The 20290-nt window shown below is 46.3% G+C and overlaps 1 protein-coding gene across 2 annotated transcripts in view; it reads right to left on the bottom strand.

The window, feature by feature from the left end:
- Nucleotides 1-15504, bottom strand: part of vaspb (vasodilator stimulated phosphoprotein b) — a 99583-nt gene extending 84079 nt beyond the window's left edge. Inside the window, exon 1 of one of the 2 annotated variants that reach the window (XM_085973349.1) lies at nucleotides 15150-15504. In XM_085973349.1, the coding sequence (XP_085829475.1) occupies nucleotides 15150-15154 (5 nt within the window). In that variant the 5' untranslated portion in view covers nucleotides 15155-15504. The remainder of the gene's footprint in view (nucleotides 1-15149) is intronic. The other variant, XM_085973352.1, reaches the window with a different exon arrangement.
- Nucleotides 15505-20290: the final 4786 nt, after the last annotated feature.

The following is a 20290-nucleotide window of genomic DNA, read 5'->3' as shown; positions in this document are numbered from 1 at the left end:
TTAAGAGATATTCAAGACGAGACGAGATGGTAATAGGACAGGTAAAGAGACAAAAGACGGCTCTAGATGAAGTGTGAAATGCGCTGGCAGAGTGAGAGACAGCTGCCATGTGGGAGAGAGAAAGGAAAAGGCACATAGAAACATAGAAGATAGGAGCAGGAGTAGGCCATTCGGCCCTTCGAGCCTGCTCCGCCATTCAACAAGATCATGGCTGATCATCCAAACCCTAGCACCCGGTCCCTACACCGACAGCCATCCCACCCAAGCCCTATCCCCGTAACCCCACGTATTTAATCCCCCCTAACACTAAGGGTCAATTTTTTTTATCATGGCCAATCAACCTAACCCGCACATCTTTGGACTGTGGGAGGAAACCGGAGCACCCGGGAGGAAACCCACGCAAACACGGGGAGAATGTGCAAACGCGCTGGCAGGATGAGAGACAGCTGCCATGTGGGAGAGAAAAAGGAAAAGGCACATAGAAACAAACCAAAAGTGTGGATAAAAATATAATAGGGGCCGAGGTTATGATCTGAAATTGTTGAACTCGATATTCTTTCTAACCTTGGCACCATCGAACAGTGCATCATCTGGCTGAGGCCCCACCCCCCCATGGCACTGTCGGGAGAAGAACGGGGCACTCTGCCAGCGTACAGGCCAGCATCTGTCCCTCAGACACCACCACCACCAAAACACAACGCTCGGGGGGGGTCAACTGGTCATTCATCGCACTGCTGTCCGTGGGATCTTGCTGTGCTCAAAATGTGCTACTGCATTCACCTAGGACTGAAAATTGAAAGCAGCTATGCCATGCGCCGCGAGACCGGATAAAAGGATCATATAAATGCAAGGTTTGCTAACAAAATGGCTTCTTGGTTTGAGTGACTGACACCAGGGCTCCCGAGAGCGAGTGAAGCTCTCTGTGCAGCTCTCTGTGCTTTCTCGTATCTCGCTTTCTTTCTCGTATCTCGCTTTCTAACACGGACGGAACAAGTTTCTAACATGGAGCCTTCCAAATTAAGCCTCATCTGAATGCGGAGATCTGACTAACAGGTATTCTTAGTCACTGCTGGACGATTTTCTAAAAATAACTTGCGTTTATATAGCGCCTTTCACGACCACCAGACGTCTCAAAGCGCTTTACAGACAATGAAGTACTTTTTTTGAAGTGTAGTCACTGTTGTAATGTGGGAAACGTGGCAGCCAATTGTGCACAGCAAGCTCCCACAAACAGCAATGTGATAATGACCAGATCATCTGTTTTTTATGATGTTGATTGAGGGGAGACTTAATTGAGGTGTATAAAATTACGAGGGGCCTGGATAGAGTGGATAGGAGGGACCTATTTCCCTTAGCAGAAGGGTCAATAACCAGGGGACATAGAGTTAAAGTTATTGATCGGAGGGTTAGAGGGGATTTGAGGAGGTATTTTTTCACCCAGAGGGTGGTGGGGGTCTGGAACTCACTGCCTGAAAAGGGTGGTCGAGGCAGAAACCCTCATCACATTTAAAAAGTACTTGGATATGCACTTGGAAGTGTCATAACCTACAGGGCTACGGACCAAGAGCTGGAAAAAGTGAGATTAAGGTGTCCTGGGGCCAATATTTATCCCTCAATCAACATCACTAAAACAGATTATCTAGTCATTATCATATTGTTGTTTGTGGGAGCTTGCTGTGCGCAAATTGGCTGCTGTGTTTCTTACATTACAACAGTGACATTTCAAAAAAGTGCTGCTTTGGGACGTCCCGAGGTTGTGAAAGGCTCCCTTTGTCGGCCGGCACGGACAAGATGGGCTGAATGGCCTCCTTCTGTCCCATGAATTTCTATGATGAATAAATGCTGGCCTTGTCGGCGACATCCCCATCCCGTGAACGAATAAAAAGCCAAACTACGACAATTACCCCAGCACCGATGACGCAGATCATAATATGAACTAACCGTGTTCAATACTGCCAAAACATTGCACCCCATTTATACTTCCCCCCCGCCCCTCGCGGTTTTGTAGCTAGTCGAGAACTCAAGAGAGAGATGCCTGGACTTCATGCGGTGTTTTATTCAGTGCACTTGGCTTATCAGTTGATAGCTCTCTCACGGTCTTGGCCAGATAGCTGTGGGTTCAGGACCCAGTGTAATAGTTCAAGCACATAGCCTAGGCCAGCACTGCAGTGCAGCGCTGAAGGGAGTCCTTCAGGAGGAGATGCTAAACTGGCATCTGCCTATTCTAGTGGCTCAGGTGGACGTCCCCTTGACCATCTCACCATATCCTTCTATTCCTTTCTTCCTTGTGTGCTTATCTCGCGTCCCCTTAAATGCATCTCTGCTATTCGAAAAAAAAAGAGCGCGCGCGCACGCAGTCTCCTGGCCAACATTCCACCCTCGACCAAAACAGATTAACCGGCTGTTCATCTCAACGCTGCATGTTGTTATTGACACACACGACAGCCGCCACGTTTCAAGACACAGTCTCTGTACTTCACTGTCACTGGAGATAGCGACACACTTTACAAATGCAAGTTTGAATCTTCAGTACATGCCTCGCCGTGGCACTCCATTCTGATACGAACATCATGGCGTCCTTTCTCCGGTAATTTTTAAAGCAAGATTTGCCTTTGTGTAGCGCCTTTCACAACCTCAGGACGTCCCAGAGCGCTTTACAGCCAATGAAGTACTATTTTGAAGTGTCGTCACTGTTGTAATGTAGGAAACGCGGCAGCCAATTTGCGCACAGCAAGCTCCCACAAACCACAACGTGACAATGACCAGATAATCTATTTTAGTGATTTTGCTTGAGCTATAAATATTGGCCCCAGGACACCGGGGATAACTGCCCTGCTCCTCCGAGTGCCGCGGGGATCTTTTACGTCCACCTGTGAGAGCAGACGGCGCCTCGGTTTAACGTCTCACCCGGAAGTCGGATTTTTTTTTAATGCAGGGAGTTAATTCCAACTGGGACCGTCACGGCTCCAGAAGTTACACGACCGCATTGGGAAGATCCGCGTCGGAGCTCGCCACAGTCGGGAATGCCAATGCGGGGAGAGGGCCGAGGTGGGACACTGTCACCACATCTGCCTCGGGTGTACCAAACACCCTCGGGTTAGGCACAAGGCTGTCCGGCACGGAGCTAAGCTCCCTCTACTCCGCTCCCACAACACGCCTTCACCCTTAACCTCCGAAGAGCTGCTCTTGCTGTGCGAGGGCAGTGCTGTCTGATAGAAATCACTGACTAGCTATAGATGTGGCCACATGCAACTAATTTTAGTTGAAAACGCCTTACACAAACTCTCACAATACAGGTAAACACACCTCATGTTTACTTAACAAACTACCACCACCAATCGGTAACCAAGGAAGTAAAAGCACTCAATCAAATAACACTCACACTCTAAAAGGTTAAAGTAGATACAGCTTGCGAATAGGAATATTGAGGTCACAGGCCCGTGATGATGTTTATTACTCATTCTGCATTATATGCCAGTTGTTTTTATTTACTAAATCGGAAATTAAGTTAGCCACATCCAGATTCCAATTTGCCACATCTGGCTAATGAATTGGACAAAACTGCACCATAGAAACATAGGGGCAAGAGTAGGCCATTCGGCCCTTCGATATGATCATGGCTGATCCTCTATCTCAATACCATATTCCCGCTCTCTCTCCATACCCCTTGATGCCTTTTGTGTCTAGAAATCTATCGATCTCCTTCTTAAATATATTCAGTGACTTGGCCTCCACAGCCTTCTGTGGTAGAGAATTCCACAGGTTCACCTCCCTCTGAGTGAAGGAATTTCTCCTCATCTCAGTCCTAAATGTCCTACCCCGTATCCTGAGACTGTGACCCCTCGTTCTAGACCCCCCCCCAGCCAGGGGAAACATCCTCCCTGCATCCAATCTGTCTAGCCCGGTCAGAATTTTATACGTTTCAATGCAATCCCCTCTCATTCTTCTAAACTCTAGTGAATACAGGCCTAGTCGACCCAATCTCTCCTCATACGACAGTCCTGCCATCCCAGGAATCAGTCTGGTGAACCTTCGCTGCACTCCCTCTATGGCAAGTATATCCTTTCTTTAGGTAAAGATTCCCTGCATCAGCCGTTCCCCCGACTGACTATTGATCATGCAGTTCTGTGATGTCGCTGCCACCAACAGTTACATTACATAGAATTTACACAGAAACAGGCCATTCAGCCCAACTGATCCATGCCGGTGTTTATGCTCCACACGAGCCTCCTCCCACCCCCTCTTCATCTCACCGCATCAGCATATCCTTCTGTTCCTTTCTCCCTCCTGTGCTTATCGAGCTTCCCCTTAAATGCATCTGTGCTATTCGCCTCAACCACTCCCTGTGGCCACGCGTTCTGCATTCTTGCCGCGCTCTAGGTAAAGCAAACTTAGGCCGAGAATATCCCAAACTCATTTTGCCGAGACCCCTTCCAGCCAATGTTCACGGGAGGCTTTTACCCCCATCTACCAGGGTTCGATGCGCATCCCTTTCATGAACCAAAGCTACAATTAGGTCATAGAGCAGTCTGGGGGGAAACATGCCGTTTGAATAATTGAGATATACATCAATTGCAGCGCTGCACCAGAGGAGCGAGCCTTTGGCTCAGTGGTAGCATTCCTGCCTCCGAGCCAGAAGGTGAAGGGTTCAAACCCCACTCCAGACAGTCGCAGATTCTGGGTCGACATCCATCTAGCTCAGCGGTCATATTCTCACCTGAGTCTGGAGGCTTGGGGTTCAGCCCGGTGAGGGGAGACTGGAGTGCCGGCCCGGAATACCGGATCGACGGCCAGCGAGGGGGGGTCCTTGCGTCCGATAGGCGTAGGTGGTCCCCACACCCACCCCCATCGTAAAGGGTGACATGAATCAGTCATTCATGAAAGACAGACTTATGAAATAATACTGAGCGGCCTACGGGTGGCGCTGCCCAGGGAGAGTATAAATACTCGGGCACGGGCCCAGCTTGCGCAGGACATTCTTAACAGGAACTAGTGAAGGACACAACTAGACCTCCATGTTGTAAAACAGGTGATTAAAGCTTTGTTTAACGCTGTAGAGAGGGCTTTAAACTAATTAGTGGGGGGGAGGTTTCTAGAGAGCAAATAATAGAAATGACAACAGAGAAGGTCATAGACTTAGGTAGCAGTGGGGGAATTAAAAAACAGAATGTGTCAGGAAGGGACAGAAGGTATGGAGTAAAAAGTAAAGTACTAAAAAGGGAAAAAACAGGAACTAAGTGTTACAAAACATATTTGAAAGTTCTTTATCTGAATGCACGTAGCATTCGTAACAAAATGAACGAGTTAACGGCACAAATAATGACATATGGGTATGATCTTGTGGCCATTACAGAAACATGGCTGCAGGGTGACCATGACTGGGAATTAAACATACCAGGTTATTTAACAATCAGGAAGGACAGGCAGGAAGGGAGAGGAGGTGGGGTGGCTATGTTAATAAAGGAAGGAATCACTATAATACAGAGAAATGATATTGGGTCAAAGGAGCAGGATAGTGAAACAGCTTGGGTGGAGGTAAGGAATAATAAGGGGAAAAAAACACTAGTGGGTGTAGTCTATAGGCCTCCGAACAGTTGCAACTCTGTTGGACGGAGTATTAATCAGGAAATAGTTGAGGCTTGTAATAAGGGAACAGCTATAATTATGGGGGATTTTAATTATCATATTAACTGGACAAATCAAATTGGGTAGAGCAGCCTTGAGGAAGAGTTCATTGAGTGTATTAGGGATGGGTTTCTTGAGCAGTATGTAACTGAACCGACCAGGGGGCAAGCAACCTTAGATTTGGTCCTGTGTAATGAGACAGGATTAATTAAAAATGTCCTAGTAAAGGATCCCCTTGGAATGAGTGACCATAACATGGTTGAGTTCCATATTCAATTAGAGGGTGAGAAGGTTGGATCTCAAACAAGCGTGCTGAGCTTGAATAAAGGAGACTATGAAGGTATGAGAGCGGAATTAATTAGAGTGGACTGGGAAAATAGATTAAAGGGTAAGACGGTACATGACCAGTGGTGTACATTTAAGGAGTTATTTTACAACTTCCAAAAAAAATATATTCCACTGAGGAAAAAAGGGTGTAAAAGAAAAGATAGCCATCCGTGGCTAAGTAAAGTAATTAAGGATAGTATCCGACTAAAAACAAGGGCATATAAGGTAGCCAAATCTAGTGGGAGGATGGAAGATTGGGAAGTCTTTAAAAGACAGCAAAAAATAACAAAAAGATTGATTAAGAAAGGGAAGATAGATTATGAAAGTAAATTAGCAAAAAATATAAAAACAGACAGTAAAAGTTTCTATAGTTATATAAAAAGAAAAAGGGTGGCTAAAGTAAATGTTGGTCCCTTAGAGGATGAGACCGGGAAATTAATGGTGGGAAACATGGAGATGGCAAAAACACTGAACAATTATTTTGTATCAGTCTTTACAGTAGAGGACACTAAGAATATCCCAACACTGGACAAACAGGGGGCTCTAGGGGGGGAGGAACTAAATACGATTAAAATCACTAAGGAAGTGGTACTTGGTAAAATAATGGGACTCAAGGCGGATAAATCCCCTGGACCTGATGGCTTGCATCCCAGGGTCTTGAGGGAAGTAGCGGTAGGGATTGTGGATGCATTGGTAATAATTTTCCAAAACTCACTGGACTCAGCAAAGGTCCCAGCAGATTGGAAAACTGCTAATGTAACACCCTTATTTAAAAAGGGTAGTAGGCAGAAGGCTGGAAACTATAGACCTGTTAGCCTAACATCTGTGGTTGGTAAAATGTTAGAGTCCATTATTAAGGAGACAGTAACGGGACATTTGGATAAACATAATTTAATAGGGCAAACTCAGCATGGTTTCATGAAGGGGAAGTCATGTTTAACAAATTTGCTTGAGTTTTTTGAGGAAGTAACATACAGGGTGGATAAAGGGGAACCAGTGGACGTAGTGTATTTAGACTTCCAAAAGGCATTTGACAAGGTGCCACACAAAAGATTATTGCTCAAGATAAAAAATCACGGGATTGGGGGTAATATTCTGGCGTGGGTGGAGGATTGGCTCTCTAACAGAAAGCAGAGAGTTGGGATAAATGGTTCGTTCTCAGATTGGCAACCAGTAACTAGTGGTGTTCCGCAGGGGTCAGTGCTGGGTCCCCAACGCTTTACAATCTATATTAACGATTTGGAGGAGGGGACCGAGTGTAACATATCAAAGTTTGCAGATGATACAAAGATGGGAGGGAAAGTAGTGAGTGAGGAGGACATAAAAAACCTGCAAAGGGACATAGACAGGCTAAGTAAGTGGGCAGAGATTTGGCAGATGGAATACAATACTGGAAAGTGTGAGGTTATGCACTTTGGCAGGAAAAATCATAGAGCAAGTTATTATCTTAATGGCAAGAAACTGGAAAGTACTGTAGTACAAAGGGATCTGGGGGTCCTGGTGCACGAAACTCAAAAAGTTAGTATGCAGGTGCAGCAAGTGATTAAGAAGGCCAATGGAATGTTGGCTTTTATTGCTAGGGGGTTGGAATATAAAAACAGGGAGGTATTGCTGCAGTTGTACAAGGTATTGGTGAGGCCGCACCTGGAATACTGCATACAGTTTTGGTGTCCATACTTAAGAAAAGACATACTTGCTCTCGAGTCAGTACAAAGAAGGTTCACTCGGTTAATCCCGGGGATGAGGGGGTGGTCATATGAGGAGAGGTTGAGTAGATTGGGACTCTACTCATTGGAGTTCAGAAGAATGAGAGGCGATCTTATTGAAACATATAAGATTGTGAAGGGGCTTGATCGGGTGGATGCGGTGAGGATGTTCCCAATGATGGGTGAAACTAGAACTAGGGGGCATAATCTTAAAATAAGGGGCTGCTCATTCAAAACTGAGATGAGGAGAAACTTCTTCACTCAGAGGGTGGTAGGTTTGTGGAATTTGCTGCCCCAGAAAGCTGTGGAAGCTACATCATTAAATAAATTTAAAACAGAAATAGATAGTTTCCTAGAAGTAAAGGGAATTAAGGGTTACGGGGAGCGGGCAGGAAATTGGACATGAGTCTAGGTTCGGAATGGTCATGGCCCTGTGGGTAGTGGAGTGGGCCCAGGGGCCGTGTAGCCTTGTTCTGCTCCTACTGTGTTCTAATTCTGTTAGATTTCAGGAGATGGTTTTATTCCTGTTCCTGGCTGGGGTGGAGATCGCTTTTACAGAAGGTAAGTACTGTAGAAAATATAGGGACAGAGTGATCTCCTGGAAGAATTTCGATCGCCTAGATGGGTCGGAGAGGAATTTCCCAGATTTTTTTCTCCCAAATTGGCCATTGGGTCTTTATCTGGTTTTTCGCCTCTCCCGGGAGATCACATGGGTTCGGGTGGATGCAGAGTGATAGAAGATTTGAGGTTAGGATCAGATCAGCCATGATCTTATTGAATGGCGGAGCAGGCTCGAGGGGCCGATTGGCCTACTCCTGCTCCTATTTCTTATGTTCTTATGTCTTATGTTCTTATGTGCCTAGTAGTTTTCTTACGTCAATGGGCAAGTGGGAGAAGGCAGCCCAAAGATTAAAAAAAGGCAACAGGAAAGCGCCCAAGTGGCTAAGCAGACTCGAGTTAGGACTCAGCACGACGTATGGATGGACCGCTTTAAAACAGCACAGCAGTGCACAGCGAAGTTATACACACACAAGGCACTCTGGAAGGTGACAAAAGTGATGGGTTCAAGTACCAGGGAGAGTTAGCAGTAAGAAGGGAAAATCAGAAGGAAACTTTTCCACCCAATAATCCATGGAATAATTTAATCGGGAAGGACAGACGCGTTAAATGGTTCCAAGAAACAATTTAGATGCGTTCCTCGATGGGATTTGGTGGGTAGGCGAGGGTTGATCCATCAAAAAGTGACAGACTTGTTTGGGTCTAATGGCCTTGCCCTGTTACTAATATTTCTTAAATTACACTCGCTGACCACAAAACATTACACACAGCACATCACTCTAGAGTTGATGTATTCTGTATCGATTATGTTGCACTTTTATCTTCACTTGTTGCAATTGACTGCTGTCGGTCTCTTTGCAAACCAGTTACTTTATTATATATATAATTTTTAATGTGGAGAAACCAGAGATGGACGTAAGAAATAAGGGCAGGTGTCGGCCATTCGGCCCCTCGAGCCTGTTCCGCCATTCAATATCATGGCTGATCTTCTACCTCATCTGCACTTTCCTGCCCGATCCCCATATCCCTTGAATATCCAAAAATCTATCTATCTCTGTCTTGAATATACTCAACGACTGAGCCTCCACAGCCCTCTGGGGGAGAGAATTCCAAAGATTCACCGCCCTCCGAGTGAAGAAATTTCTCCTCATCTCAGTCCTAAATGGCCGACCCCTTATTCTGAGACTGTGACCCCTGGTTCTAGACTCTCCAGCCAGGAGAAACATCCTCCCTGCATCTACCCTGTCACGCCCTGTAAGAATTTTGTATCATTCAATGAGATCACCTCTCATTCTTCTAAACTCTAGTGAATATAGGCATAGTCTCTATTGCCTGGGTTTCATAGGATGCATTGTGGTCCTCCCGCCCTTGCTGCTGGCCCATGCCGCACCTTCCCTGGGCCCCGACCCCGCTGCGCCACTCCTGGGCCTCGCTCCTGGGTCCTGGCCTCGGACATGAATAATGTCATCTCTCACAAGGTCAAATTAGCACTGATATTCTGGTGAAGGTTAGCCGGGGCAAGTTTAGTGGAGCCCCATCTTCTGCTGTTTAAATTCCCCTGGCTCTAATAGTGGGTGCATTTTATCCCTAACTGCAAGTTCAAACTGCAAGGTTAAAGTTACCTGAGCCCACTCAATCTCTCCTCCTGGGACAATCCCCCCCATCCCAGGAACCAGTCTGGTGAACCTTCGTTGCACTCCCTCTATGGCAAGTATATCCTTCCTTAGGTAAGGAGACCAAAACTGTCCACAATACTCCAGGTGTGGTCTCACCAGGGCCCTATATAATTGCAGTAAGACGTCTTTACTCTTATACTCAAATCCTCTTGTAATAAAGGCCAACATACCATTTGCTTTCCCTACCTGCATGTTAACTTTCAGTGATTCGTGTACAAGGACACCCAGGTCCCTCTGAACACCAACATTTTCCAATCTCTCACCATTTAAAAAATACTCTGCTTTTCTATTTTTCCTACCAAAGTGGATAACTTCACATTTCTCCACATTATATTCCATTTGCCATGTTCTTATCCACTCACTTAGTTGTGCATCCTCCTCACAACTTACATTCCCATCTAGCTTTATATCAGCAAACTTGGATATATTACATTTGGTTCCCTCATCCAAATCATTGATGTAGATTGTGAATAGCTGAGGCCCAAGCACTGATCCTTGCGGTACCCCACTAGTTACAGCCTGCCATCCCGAAAATGACCCGTTTATTCCTACCCTCTGTTGTCTGTCCGTTAACCAATCCTCAATCCATGCTAGTATATTACCCCCAATCCCATGAGCCCTAATTTTGTTTAATAGCCTCTTGTGTCCCACAGCTCGGTAGGAGTCAGCATCTTCAGGACACGAGGGGAGAATATTGAAGCCAATTGAAGGACTTTTGTAACCAACTTACATTTATAGTGTGACGTTAATGTCCTGGCCAATATTTAACCCTCAGCCAACATCATTAAAAGACAGATTATCTAGTCATTATCTCATTGACTGTTTGTGGGAGCTTGCTGTGTGCAAATTGGCTGCTGCGTTTCCTACATTACAACAGTGACTACACTTCAAGAGTACTTCATTGGCTGTAAAGCGCTTTGGGGCGTCTTGAGATTGTGAAAGCCGCAATAAGTTTCCTTTACAATGCTGAGTCGTTGAGTATATTCAAGGCCGAGGTCGATAGATTTTTGGACTCTAGGGGAATCAAGGGCTATGGAGATCGGGCGGGAGAGTGGTGTTGAGGTCGAAGATCAGTCGTGATCTTATTGAATGGCGGAGCAGGCTCGAGGGGCCGAATGGCCTACTCCTGCTCCTATTTGTGTTATTTCAACATTTAGATATTTAGACACAGATATTTCCTCATAAATATAGCAAAAGTTATGAAACAAAACAGTCAGTCAAGACTGATATTTGTACAGCTTCCTCTAACTTTACCATCCACTGCACACATCAGCTGTTAAGATGCTGTCTCCAGTGATATACTTCTCTAAATTCGTACAAGAGCATTTCCCCACCACCCTTTGCCACTCTTTACACAAATGCTAGTCACTGTGGGCCTACAGCACCACACCATCCTTAATTTGGCAATCAGACAGAGCGAGCACAGAATGTCATTCTGGTGCAGCGGGGGAAAACGCTTCATCGCTCAACCATTGGCGGCTGTGCCTTCGGCCGTCTTAGGCCCCCGAGCTCTGGCATTCTCAACCTAAACCTCTCCGCCTCTCTCTCCTCCTTTAAGGTGCTTGTTAAAACTTACCCGTGATTAACCCGTCCAAATAGCTCCTGTGGCTCAGTGCCAATTTTTGTCGGATAACACTCCTGCGAAGCACCTTGGGATGTTTTACTATGCGAAAGGCGCTGTATAAATGCAAGTTATGGTTGCGAGGTGTTGTTGCACTTCAGAGAGAGCTAATCGCGACAATACTGGATGAGCAACCCAGAGATCAAGAGTTCAAACCCCGCCGTGGCAAGTTGTGAAATTGAATTCAATAAATCCGATAATGCGTGGGCACCAAAAAAATGACCAGAAAAGCTGCCCGATCGTCGTAAAATTCCCAACTGGTTCACTCAGGGAAGGAAATCTGCCATCCTTACCCAGTCTGGCTCCTGTCCCACACTAACTACAGGAAACTCTCGATTTACCGGCACCTAAATAACCGGAAATCTGTGTTAACCGGCAAAATTCAGGAGTAGGTTCAGGTAAGTTTTACTTCATATTAGTGGCCGTTCCTGGATCTGTGGCTGTGTAACCGAGGTTCGTGCACTTGTTGCTAAGCAACAGGGACACTTGGTCTGTGGCCGGAGTTCCTGCACATGTTGCTAAGCAACAGGGAAGCCTGGATTTGTTGCTGTGTACGGAGCTCTCGTACCTTTTAACTATACCTCTCTGTAATCCGGACTTTTTGATAAACCGGCACCACGCCGGTCCAGGATAAAAAAGTTTCCTGTACATGGTCCACTCAATTCCCCGAGGGCAACTAGAGATGGGCAATCAATACCACCTTGCCAGTGTTGTCTAATTCCCCAGAACAAGTGACAAAATAAAAAATTGTATCTAACCACGCTGTACCTGGCCGTGCGTTATGAAGTAGTGTAGAAAAAGTATTACGCTTCGTCTAATGCGAGTGTGTGACAGAGCAGTGTAGAAAGAGCTTCTCTTTGCATCTAACCTGTTCTATATTCAGAACAACAACAGGAAACGCTGGAAAAACTCGGCAGGCCAGGGCAGCATCCATGGAGAGAGAAACAGAGTTAACGTTTCAGGTCGAAGACCCTTCGTCAGAACTGGAAAAAAGCAGGAAAGGGAAAGCAAGTTTAGGGGCTGGGAAAAGGGGGAGGGGATGAAAGAACAAAAGGGAAGGTCAGTGATAGGATAGAAAACAGGAGAGATTTCCTTTTTTTTCCTCTCTCTCCCACATGGCAGCTGTCTCTCATCCTGCCAGTACACTTCACACCTAATCTGAGCCGTCTTTTGTCTCCACTAGTCCTATCACCATCTCGTCTGGTTTTGAATACCTCTTAATGTCTCTTTTACTTCTTTTGTTCTATCGCAGCCCTGCCTTTCCTTTCCAGTTTTGAAAAAAAGGGTTTCGACCCGAAACGTCGACTCTAATTTCTCTCCACGGATGTTGCCTGGCCTGCTGAGTTTTTCCAGCATTTTCTGTTGTTATTTCGGTTTTCCAGCATCCGCAGTATTTTGCTATCGTACATTGGGAGATATTGAAGGCCAGAGGAGGTGGTGATGGGACAGGTAAAGGAACAAAAAGGATGGCTCTAGATGGAGCGTGAATGGCGCGGGCAGAATGAAGGACAGCTGCCATGGGGGAGGGAAGAGAAAAGGCCAGAGGAAAGTGTGGATTAAAAAGAAAACCTGGGAGTGTTTGATGGAGCAGTGTAGAGGAAGCTCGGAGGGTTTATAGCCGTGACTCAGTGGGTAACACTCTTGTCTCTGGTGCGGAACTTGAACCCACAACCTTCCGACTCAGAGGCTTGAGCGTAAATATCTAGGCCGACGCTCCCAGTGCGGTGCTGAGGGAGTGCTGCACTGTCAGAGGCGCCGTCTTTCCGTCTTTCAGAGGAGACGTTAAACCGAGGGCCCCGTCTGCCTTCTCAGGTGGCCACTTACACTCTTTATCTAGCTTGTGCTGTACCTGCCTTGGGAGTGTTTACCACTGACACTAGTTGCCTCTTCCTTAGCTCGTCCAGTCTTCATCTTGTTGAGCACAAAGTTTGACTCAAAAAAGGGTTGTTTTTTTTTGTTTTTTTTAAAACTCATTCTGTCGAAGTTACTGATTACATTGCAGCTAGCATAATGTGTTTAATCCAAAGGCTTGCTTTTTAAACACCGACATACATCACACACCAACCATTTGCTCCCTTCTTTTACAAGTGCCCTACGTTCCAACGCAGCAACAGGAACTGCACAATTAACCCAGGTGAAAAAAGGGCATTTTATTTATGCAAACACACGCAAGGTGCGGATGTAGGTCTTTTGTTATCAAGAAACCTAGGTGTGGGGCCAATGCTGTAATAAAACAGTGGAGTTGGAGGAGATAAATCAGGAAGTAGCGGCTGGGCAATGGCAAGCTTGGGCTTCAGAAGCTGGTAGATTCTAGGAACAAGGGAAGGGTTTCCACAGATGAGAGTCTGGGAAAAGAATGGGTTACAGGAGGAGATGGTGCAAATGGAGTCTTGGCGTTCACTCGACGCCGAAAGCAGGACGTGGGGACTGGGTCTTTGCAGCTCGAGTATTTTACTCTTAGCTGCGATACAATTGTTTACTACAATGCACTTCAAAAATCAAATGGAGCCGTTACAACTAACCGAGATCATCAAAATCACATTCACCAAATCTTCTGTTAGACCGAGGGTGAACAGACCCGATTAAAGCAACTTTTTTTTCCCATATGGGCAAGAAACTATTTAACAACCGGCAACCCGTCAATAACCAGGGTTAAAATCGATATTGTTAAAGGCAACAGAAAATGCTGGAAAAACTCAGGTCAGGCAACATCCGTGGAGGGAAATTTGAGTTGACGTTTCGGGTCGAACCCTTCTTCAAAACTTGTTAAAGGCAAATGAGCCCACCTGTGATAATTTTTTGAATTTTAAATTTTTTTTTTTTTTTTTATAAAAAGTGCTCCTTTAGCAGAAGGGTCAATAACCAGGGGGCATAGATTTAAAGTAATTGGTCGAAGGATTAGAGGGGAGTTGAGGAGAATCTTTTTTCACCCAGAGGGTGGTGGGGGTCTGGAACTCACTGCCTGAAAGGTGATAGAGGCAGGAACCCTCATCATATTTAAAAAGCACTTGGATATGCACTTGAAGTGCTGCAACCCGCAGAGCTACGGACCAAGAGCTGGAGAGTGGGATTAGGCTGGACCGCTCTTTGTCGGCCAGCACAGACACGATGGGCCGAATGGCCTCCCTCTGTAAATTTCTATGGTTCTATGCTCTATCAATTGAGGTTGGAGTTTCTTCACATGATAATGAAGAGCATATTGCAATCGCTAACACGCACACTTATAGAATTAGAAAATACATCTCTGCACGCAACATATAAAATAAAAATCACTTTACATTCCACAAAAAGGGGAGATTAGAATCAAACAGATAATGCTTAACTTTCACTCTCACTGATCTACAACATTCTTCCTTTAGGTTTTTTTCCAACTTAATTAAATTATATATTGATGATTAAGTCGGGCCATTTTAAGTTCGTGTTGAAAATTAATTTCCAAACGCGAGATCTACAGAAAGTTGACTTTAGTCGCTCTTACTAACATTGGAAAGTCAGAAATGGACCAGTGCCCTTACTTTTACAGGGCAGAAGATTAGCGACTCAAAAAAAAAACCCGACAGGTTATTAACTCTTGGAAACACACACACACATCCGGAAATCGACAAAAGCTGAAATCGACAAAAGCTGAAATCCTACCTCATGTTTTGGCTTGAGAAGAATTCTCCCTCTCTTCAGTCTTTCGTGGCTAGCGGAGGTTCTGCACAGCAATTTCCTGGTCTTGCGTATATCTGGTTGCACACACTGATTTCTCTCTCTCTCTCGCTTCCTCTGTTCCTTTCAATGTAAAAGGCGAGTTATTAACCTGCGATGCTGTGTTTTTTTCTCCTTTTTGTTGGGTCCCTGGATCGCCTCCTTCACTGCACTGTATGTAGCCTCTTCAACAGTGAATACGATCCTGTTGTAACATGTTCCTCGCTACACTGTAACCACCCTGGGTTACATTTCATTCCCTCCACTCCCTGATCCCAGTATTCACACACCCGCCTAGCCCCACAATGCACAGCCTTGCACTTCCGCCAACACCGCACACGATTTAAAAGGGCAATGGCACACACATTGCCTTAAAAGGGCAATGGCACAGGAACATTCTTAAACCACCACCACCACTTTAAACGATAGCAAAATACTGCGGATGCTGGAAATCCGAAATAACAACAGAAAATGCTGGAAAAACTCTGCAGGCCAGGCAACATCCGTGGAGAGAAAACAGAGTCAACATTTCGAGTCAAACTCTTTGTCGAGACCACCTTAAACGTTCACTCCCTCCACCACTGGCGTACCGTGGCTGCAGTGTGTACCATCTACAAGATGCACTGCAGCAACTCGCCAAGGCTTCTTCAGCAGCACCTCCCAAACCCGCGACCTCTTCCACCTAGAAGGACAAGGGCAGCAGGCGCATGGGAACACCACCACCTCCAAGTCACACACCATCATGATTTAGAAGTATATCAGCCGTTCCTTTATCGTCGCTGGGTCAAAATCCTGGAACTCCCTCCCTAACAGCACTGTGGGAGCACATTCACCACACGGACTGCAACGGTTCAAGAAGGTGGCTTGCCACCACCTTCTCAAGGGCAATTAAGGATGGGCAATAAATGCTGGCCTTGCCAGCGACGCCCACATCCCATAAACAAATTTAAAAAAAACAGGAGGAACAAGGGGCAGGAGGAGGCCGTATGGTCCCTCGAGCCTGCTCCGCCATTCAATCAGATCGCGGCTGATCTTCGACCGCAACTCCACTGTCCCGCCCTTCCCCCCTTGATTCCCCGAGTGTCCAAAAATCTATCGCTCTCATATACTCAACAACGTTCCCTTTAAGCTGCACGACTGCGCAGTGCTCCAGGGATCCCGCGCAGCCAGCTTCTCAATGTAAAAAAACCGTGCCGCATGGCGGCAAAAAAAAAGAATTAGAGGGAATATTGCTCATCGACTGAGCATCTACAGCCCTCTGGGGTACAGGATTTCAAAGATTCACCACCCTCTGAGTGAAGAAATTTCTCCTCATCTCAGTCCTAAATGGCTGACCCCTTATTGAGACTGTGACCCCTGGTTTCAGACTCTCCAGCCAGGGGAAACAGCCTATCAGCATCTCATAGTGTCATAATGGCACAGAAGGAGGCCATTCGGCCCATCGAGTCCGTGCCGGCTCTCTGTAGAGCGATCCAGTCAGTCCCATTCCCCCGCTCTATCCCCGTAGCCCTGCAAGTTTATTTCCCTCAAGTGCCTATCCAGTCTCCCCTTGAAAACATTGAGTGTCTCCACTTCCACCACTTCCGTCGGCAGCGAGTTCCAGGTCCTCACCACTCGCTGCATAAAAAAGTTTTCCCTCACATCCTCCCTTGCCCAAAACCTTAAATCTGTGTCCCCTAGTCCTTGCACCATCAACTAGTGGGAACAGCCTTTCCCCGTCTAGCCTATCCAAACTCGTCATAATCTTGTCCACCTCTATCAAATCACCCCTCAACCTCCTTTGCTCTAATGAAAACAAATCCAGCTTCTCCAACCTGTCCTTGTAGCTAAGATCCCCCATCCCCGGAACCATTCTGGTAAATCTCCTCTGCACCCTCTCAAGGGCCTTCACATCCTTCCTAAAGTGTGGTGACCAGAACTGAATGCAATACTCCAGTTGTGGCCTAACCAGCGCTTTATAAAGGTTCAGCATAACTTCTCTACTTTCGTGGTACTCAATTCCTCTTTTATGAAGCCCAAGATCCCATATGCTTTGCTAACCACTCTCTCAATATGTCCCGCCACCTTCAGGGACCTGTGCACATTAATTCCCAGGTCCCTCTTTCCCTGCACACTCTTTAAAACTGTGCCATTTAGTGTATATTGCCTCTCCGTTACTTCTGCCAAAATGCATCACCTCACACTTCTCTGTATTAAATTCCATCTGCCACTTGTCTGCCCATTCTGCTAGCCTTTCTATGTCCTGTTGCAGTCGATTGGTATCATCCTCACTGTTTGCCACACCTCCAAGTTTGGTGTCATCAGCAAATTTAGAGATTGTACTCTGTATTCCAATATCCAGGTCATTTATATATATCAAAAAAAGCAGTTGTCCCAGCACTGACTCTTGAGGAACACCACTGTCTACCATCCTCCAGTCTGAAAAACAGCCATTTGCCACTACTCGCTGTTTTCTGTCCTTAAGCCAATTCCTTATCCAAGCTGCCACTGACCCACCTACTCCATGAGCCTCAATTTTGTTATCCTCTATCCTCTCAAGCTCTCTCAGAATTTTGTATGTTTCAATGAGATCACCTCACATTCTTCTAAACTCCAGAGAGTATAGGCCCAATCCACTCAATCTCTCCTCATAGGACAATCCCTCTCATCCCAGGAATCAATCTAGGAAAAAAGTGTCTCCTTAAGAGGTCAATTAAAAGAGTTAGGACAAAGGGACACAATAAATTCTTCTTCACAGAATATGTGGAATAGTCTTCCGGGCAGGGTGGGGTAGAGGAGGTTAAGCACGCAAACAATTGAAAAATAAAATCGAATGCACCCTGACATGAATCTTGTCATTCATGTGGAAATGACTTATGAAATAATACTGGGCGGCCTGCTGATGGCGCTGTCCAGGGAGAGTATAAATACTCGGGCATGGGCCCAGCTTGCTCAGGACATTCTTTAACAGGAACTAGTGAAGGACACAACTAGACCTCCATGTTGTGAAACAGTTGATTAAAGCCTTGTTTAATACTCAGAGCAAGTGCCTAGTAGTTTTCTTACATCACACCCGCTTTTGAACAATAATTTTTGCACAAATTAAATGATGATTCTAATCTGGAGCTAGGGCAAGGGGGGATAGGACGTCACAAGTGCCAACTCGCCGGAGGGCAAGGTCGCATACGAGTCCTGCTGCAGAGGACTCAGACTTCAAGGGACCAGGCTACTGAAGAAGGTGCATGGGCATCTACCAGGAAATTCTCGGTGCACTGGGCAGCCTGCCAGAGAGCTTGCGCACAACGTTGCCAAGCATGGAGGAGCCCAGCTCCAACATATCTCAAGGCTTCGCGCACAGCATGGAGGCCATTCTGTCCAACATGGACCGAACAGGAAAATGGGAACCGGCAGGAGGCGCAGGACCGTTTTAAATCAAATATTCTGCCCTTTAAATAATCACGATGTGCGCTCCCGACACCAGTTCATCCACCTCAACCAATGTGGCAGGCGCCGCACTTTCTGCTGGAAATGGGTGTGCGTTTCCTGCCCCGCCATATTGGGACCATAGTCGGTCGGTGAGTGGCTGAAGAACGGGCACTGCGCAGCCGAATTTCTTGGCCTTTGTCTCCTTGCTGTCTCTATTCAAGACAGTTTGTAAAGCAAAGAGTTAGCTGCCTCGGGGGATTAGTCGGTAGTGGCACCATGCCGTTTGGTGCTGAGGCAAAGCAATCAAGGTCGCAGGTCTGTGGGGGGGAGTTATTTGACCTCACAAAAGCTGTCGTTCTTGGCCGCCCCTGGTCTCAGGGGAAACAAGAATAACCAGTAGGGTTGCCAACTCTGGTGGACGTATTCCTGGAGGTGTCATCATGTGACCTCCAGCCTTCAATCGTCCCGCCCCCTGGCTGCCACCATTGGTCGCCTGGCATGTCCATCCTCGATCGCCTGGCATGTCCATCCTCACGGTGCCCCGCCTTTCCGCAGCCAATTGGAAAGCGAACAGACTCTTCATTCCCCGATTGGATGACTCTTGACTCTCAATCAAACAGCCTTTATTCCAATGTCCATTATTTTTATAATTAATAAAGAAAAGCGTTCAGAGTATTTAAAAAAGAAACACATTTTAATGGCTCCCCCTTATGATTTTCCTCCCTGGGTTTTGCTCCCGGCAGTGTCCTGGAGATTAATCTATAATTCCTGGAGACTGCAGGGCAATCTTGGAGGGTTAGCGACCCATAGTTCCCAGTCCTGATTGCTGTTCAGATGATCTCTGCTGGAAAACGCAGGACAGAGTTGGGTGTGGCTGCATCCTGCTCACTATCAAGGCTCGTACATGGGAGAATGGCAACGTGGGCACGGAACAGGAGTGTGGTGGGACCATGCTCCAGCAAGAATCAGCAGGGAAAGTTGGAGTAAAGAAATAAAGAAAACAATAACGTGGAATGAATTCTAGACAACAATCTAATCCTGGCGTTCAGATGACAGCTAGAAGCTGGATCAGCTATTTCTCCTCCTTGGCTCAAAACCCCAAACCTTCGAATACAATCTTTTTCTGTCACACAAGGAAACCACAGCCTTTTCCTTTTGTGGGTAGCGTTTGGAAACTGGAGAGATTAAAATGCCAACTGCATGGAATTTATCTGCTGGTGTGTCCCTGTTCCTCTGCGGTTAGTGGTGTTGGGGGAGGTCCAAGTTACTTATTTTTAAACTTTTTTTTTTCCGTGAATTTTGTCCTCATCAGGGGGGCTGCTTCAGGCACTGGTTCCCATGGCTCTTTGCGCAGCCAGTGACCACATCAAGTCAAAAAAACAAACCGACCAGATCTTTGAAGACCAGTGGCCAGGAAGACCCGCTTTGTTCCTCTCGGCCCTCTCGACTGCCTCCGACCTTCCTGGGGCCTGGAAGCAAGATGCTTCTGTGGCGACAGCGCGCATTTTTAATGGCGATGTTATGACACGATGAGCTCATTACTTGCACACACATGTAACTCTCTCTGTTACTATGTCACAAAGTCACTGCTTTCCTGCATGCACATGGGACAAAGTCTTACAGCCTGGTATTGCTCAGGTGAGCAATGATGGGCCTCACAGTGTAGTACAGGAAGCTTTTTT

This window comes from Somniosus microcephalus, chromosome 34, assembly GCF_052327205.1.
Source record: "Somniosus microcephalus isolate GS21.2 chromosome 34, FLI_Smic_1.0, whole genome shotgun sequence".
NCBI classification, from domain to species: domain Eukaryota; kingdom Metazoa; phylum Chordata; class Chondrichthyes; order Squaliformes; family Somniosidae; genus Somniosus; species Somniosus microcephalus.
The sequence above is the reverse complement of the archived record's forward strand: the minus strand, read 5'-3'. Positions and strand labels throughout refer to the sequence as shown.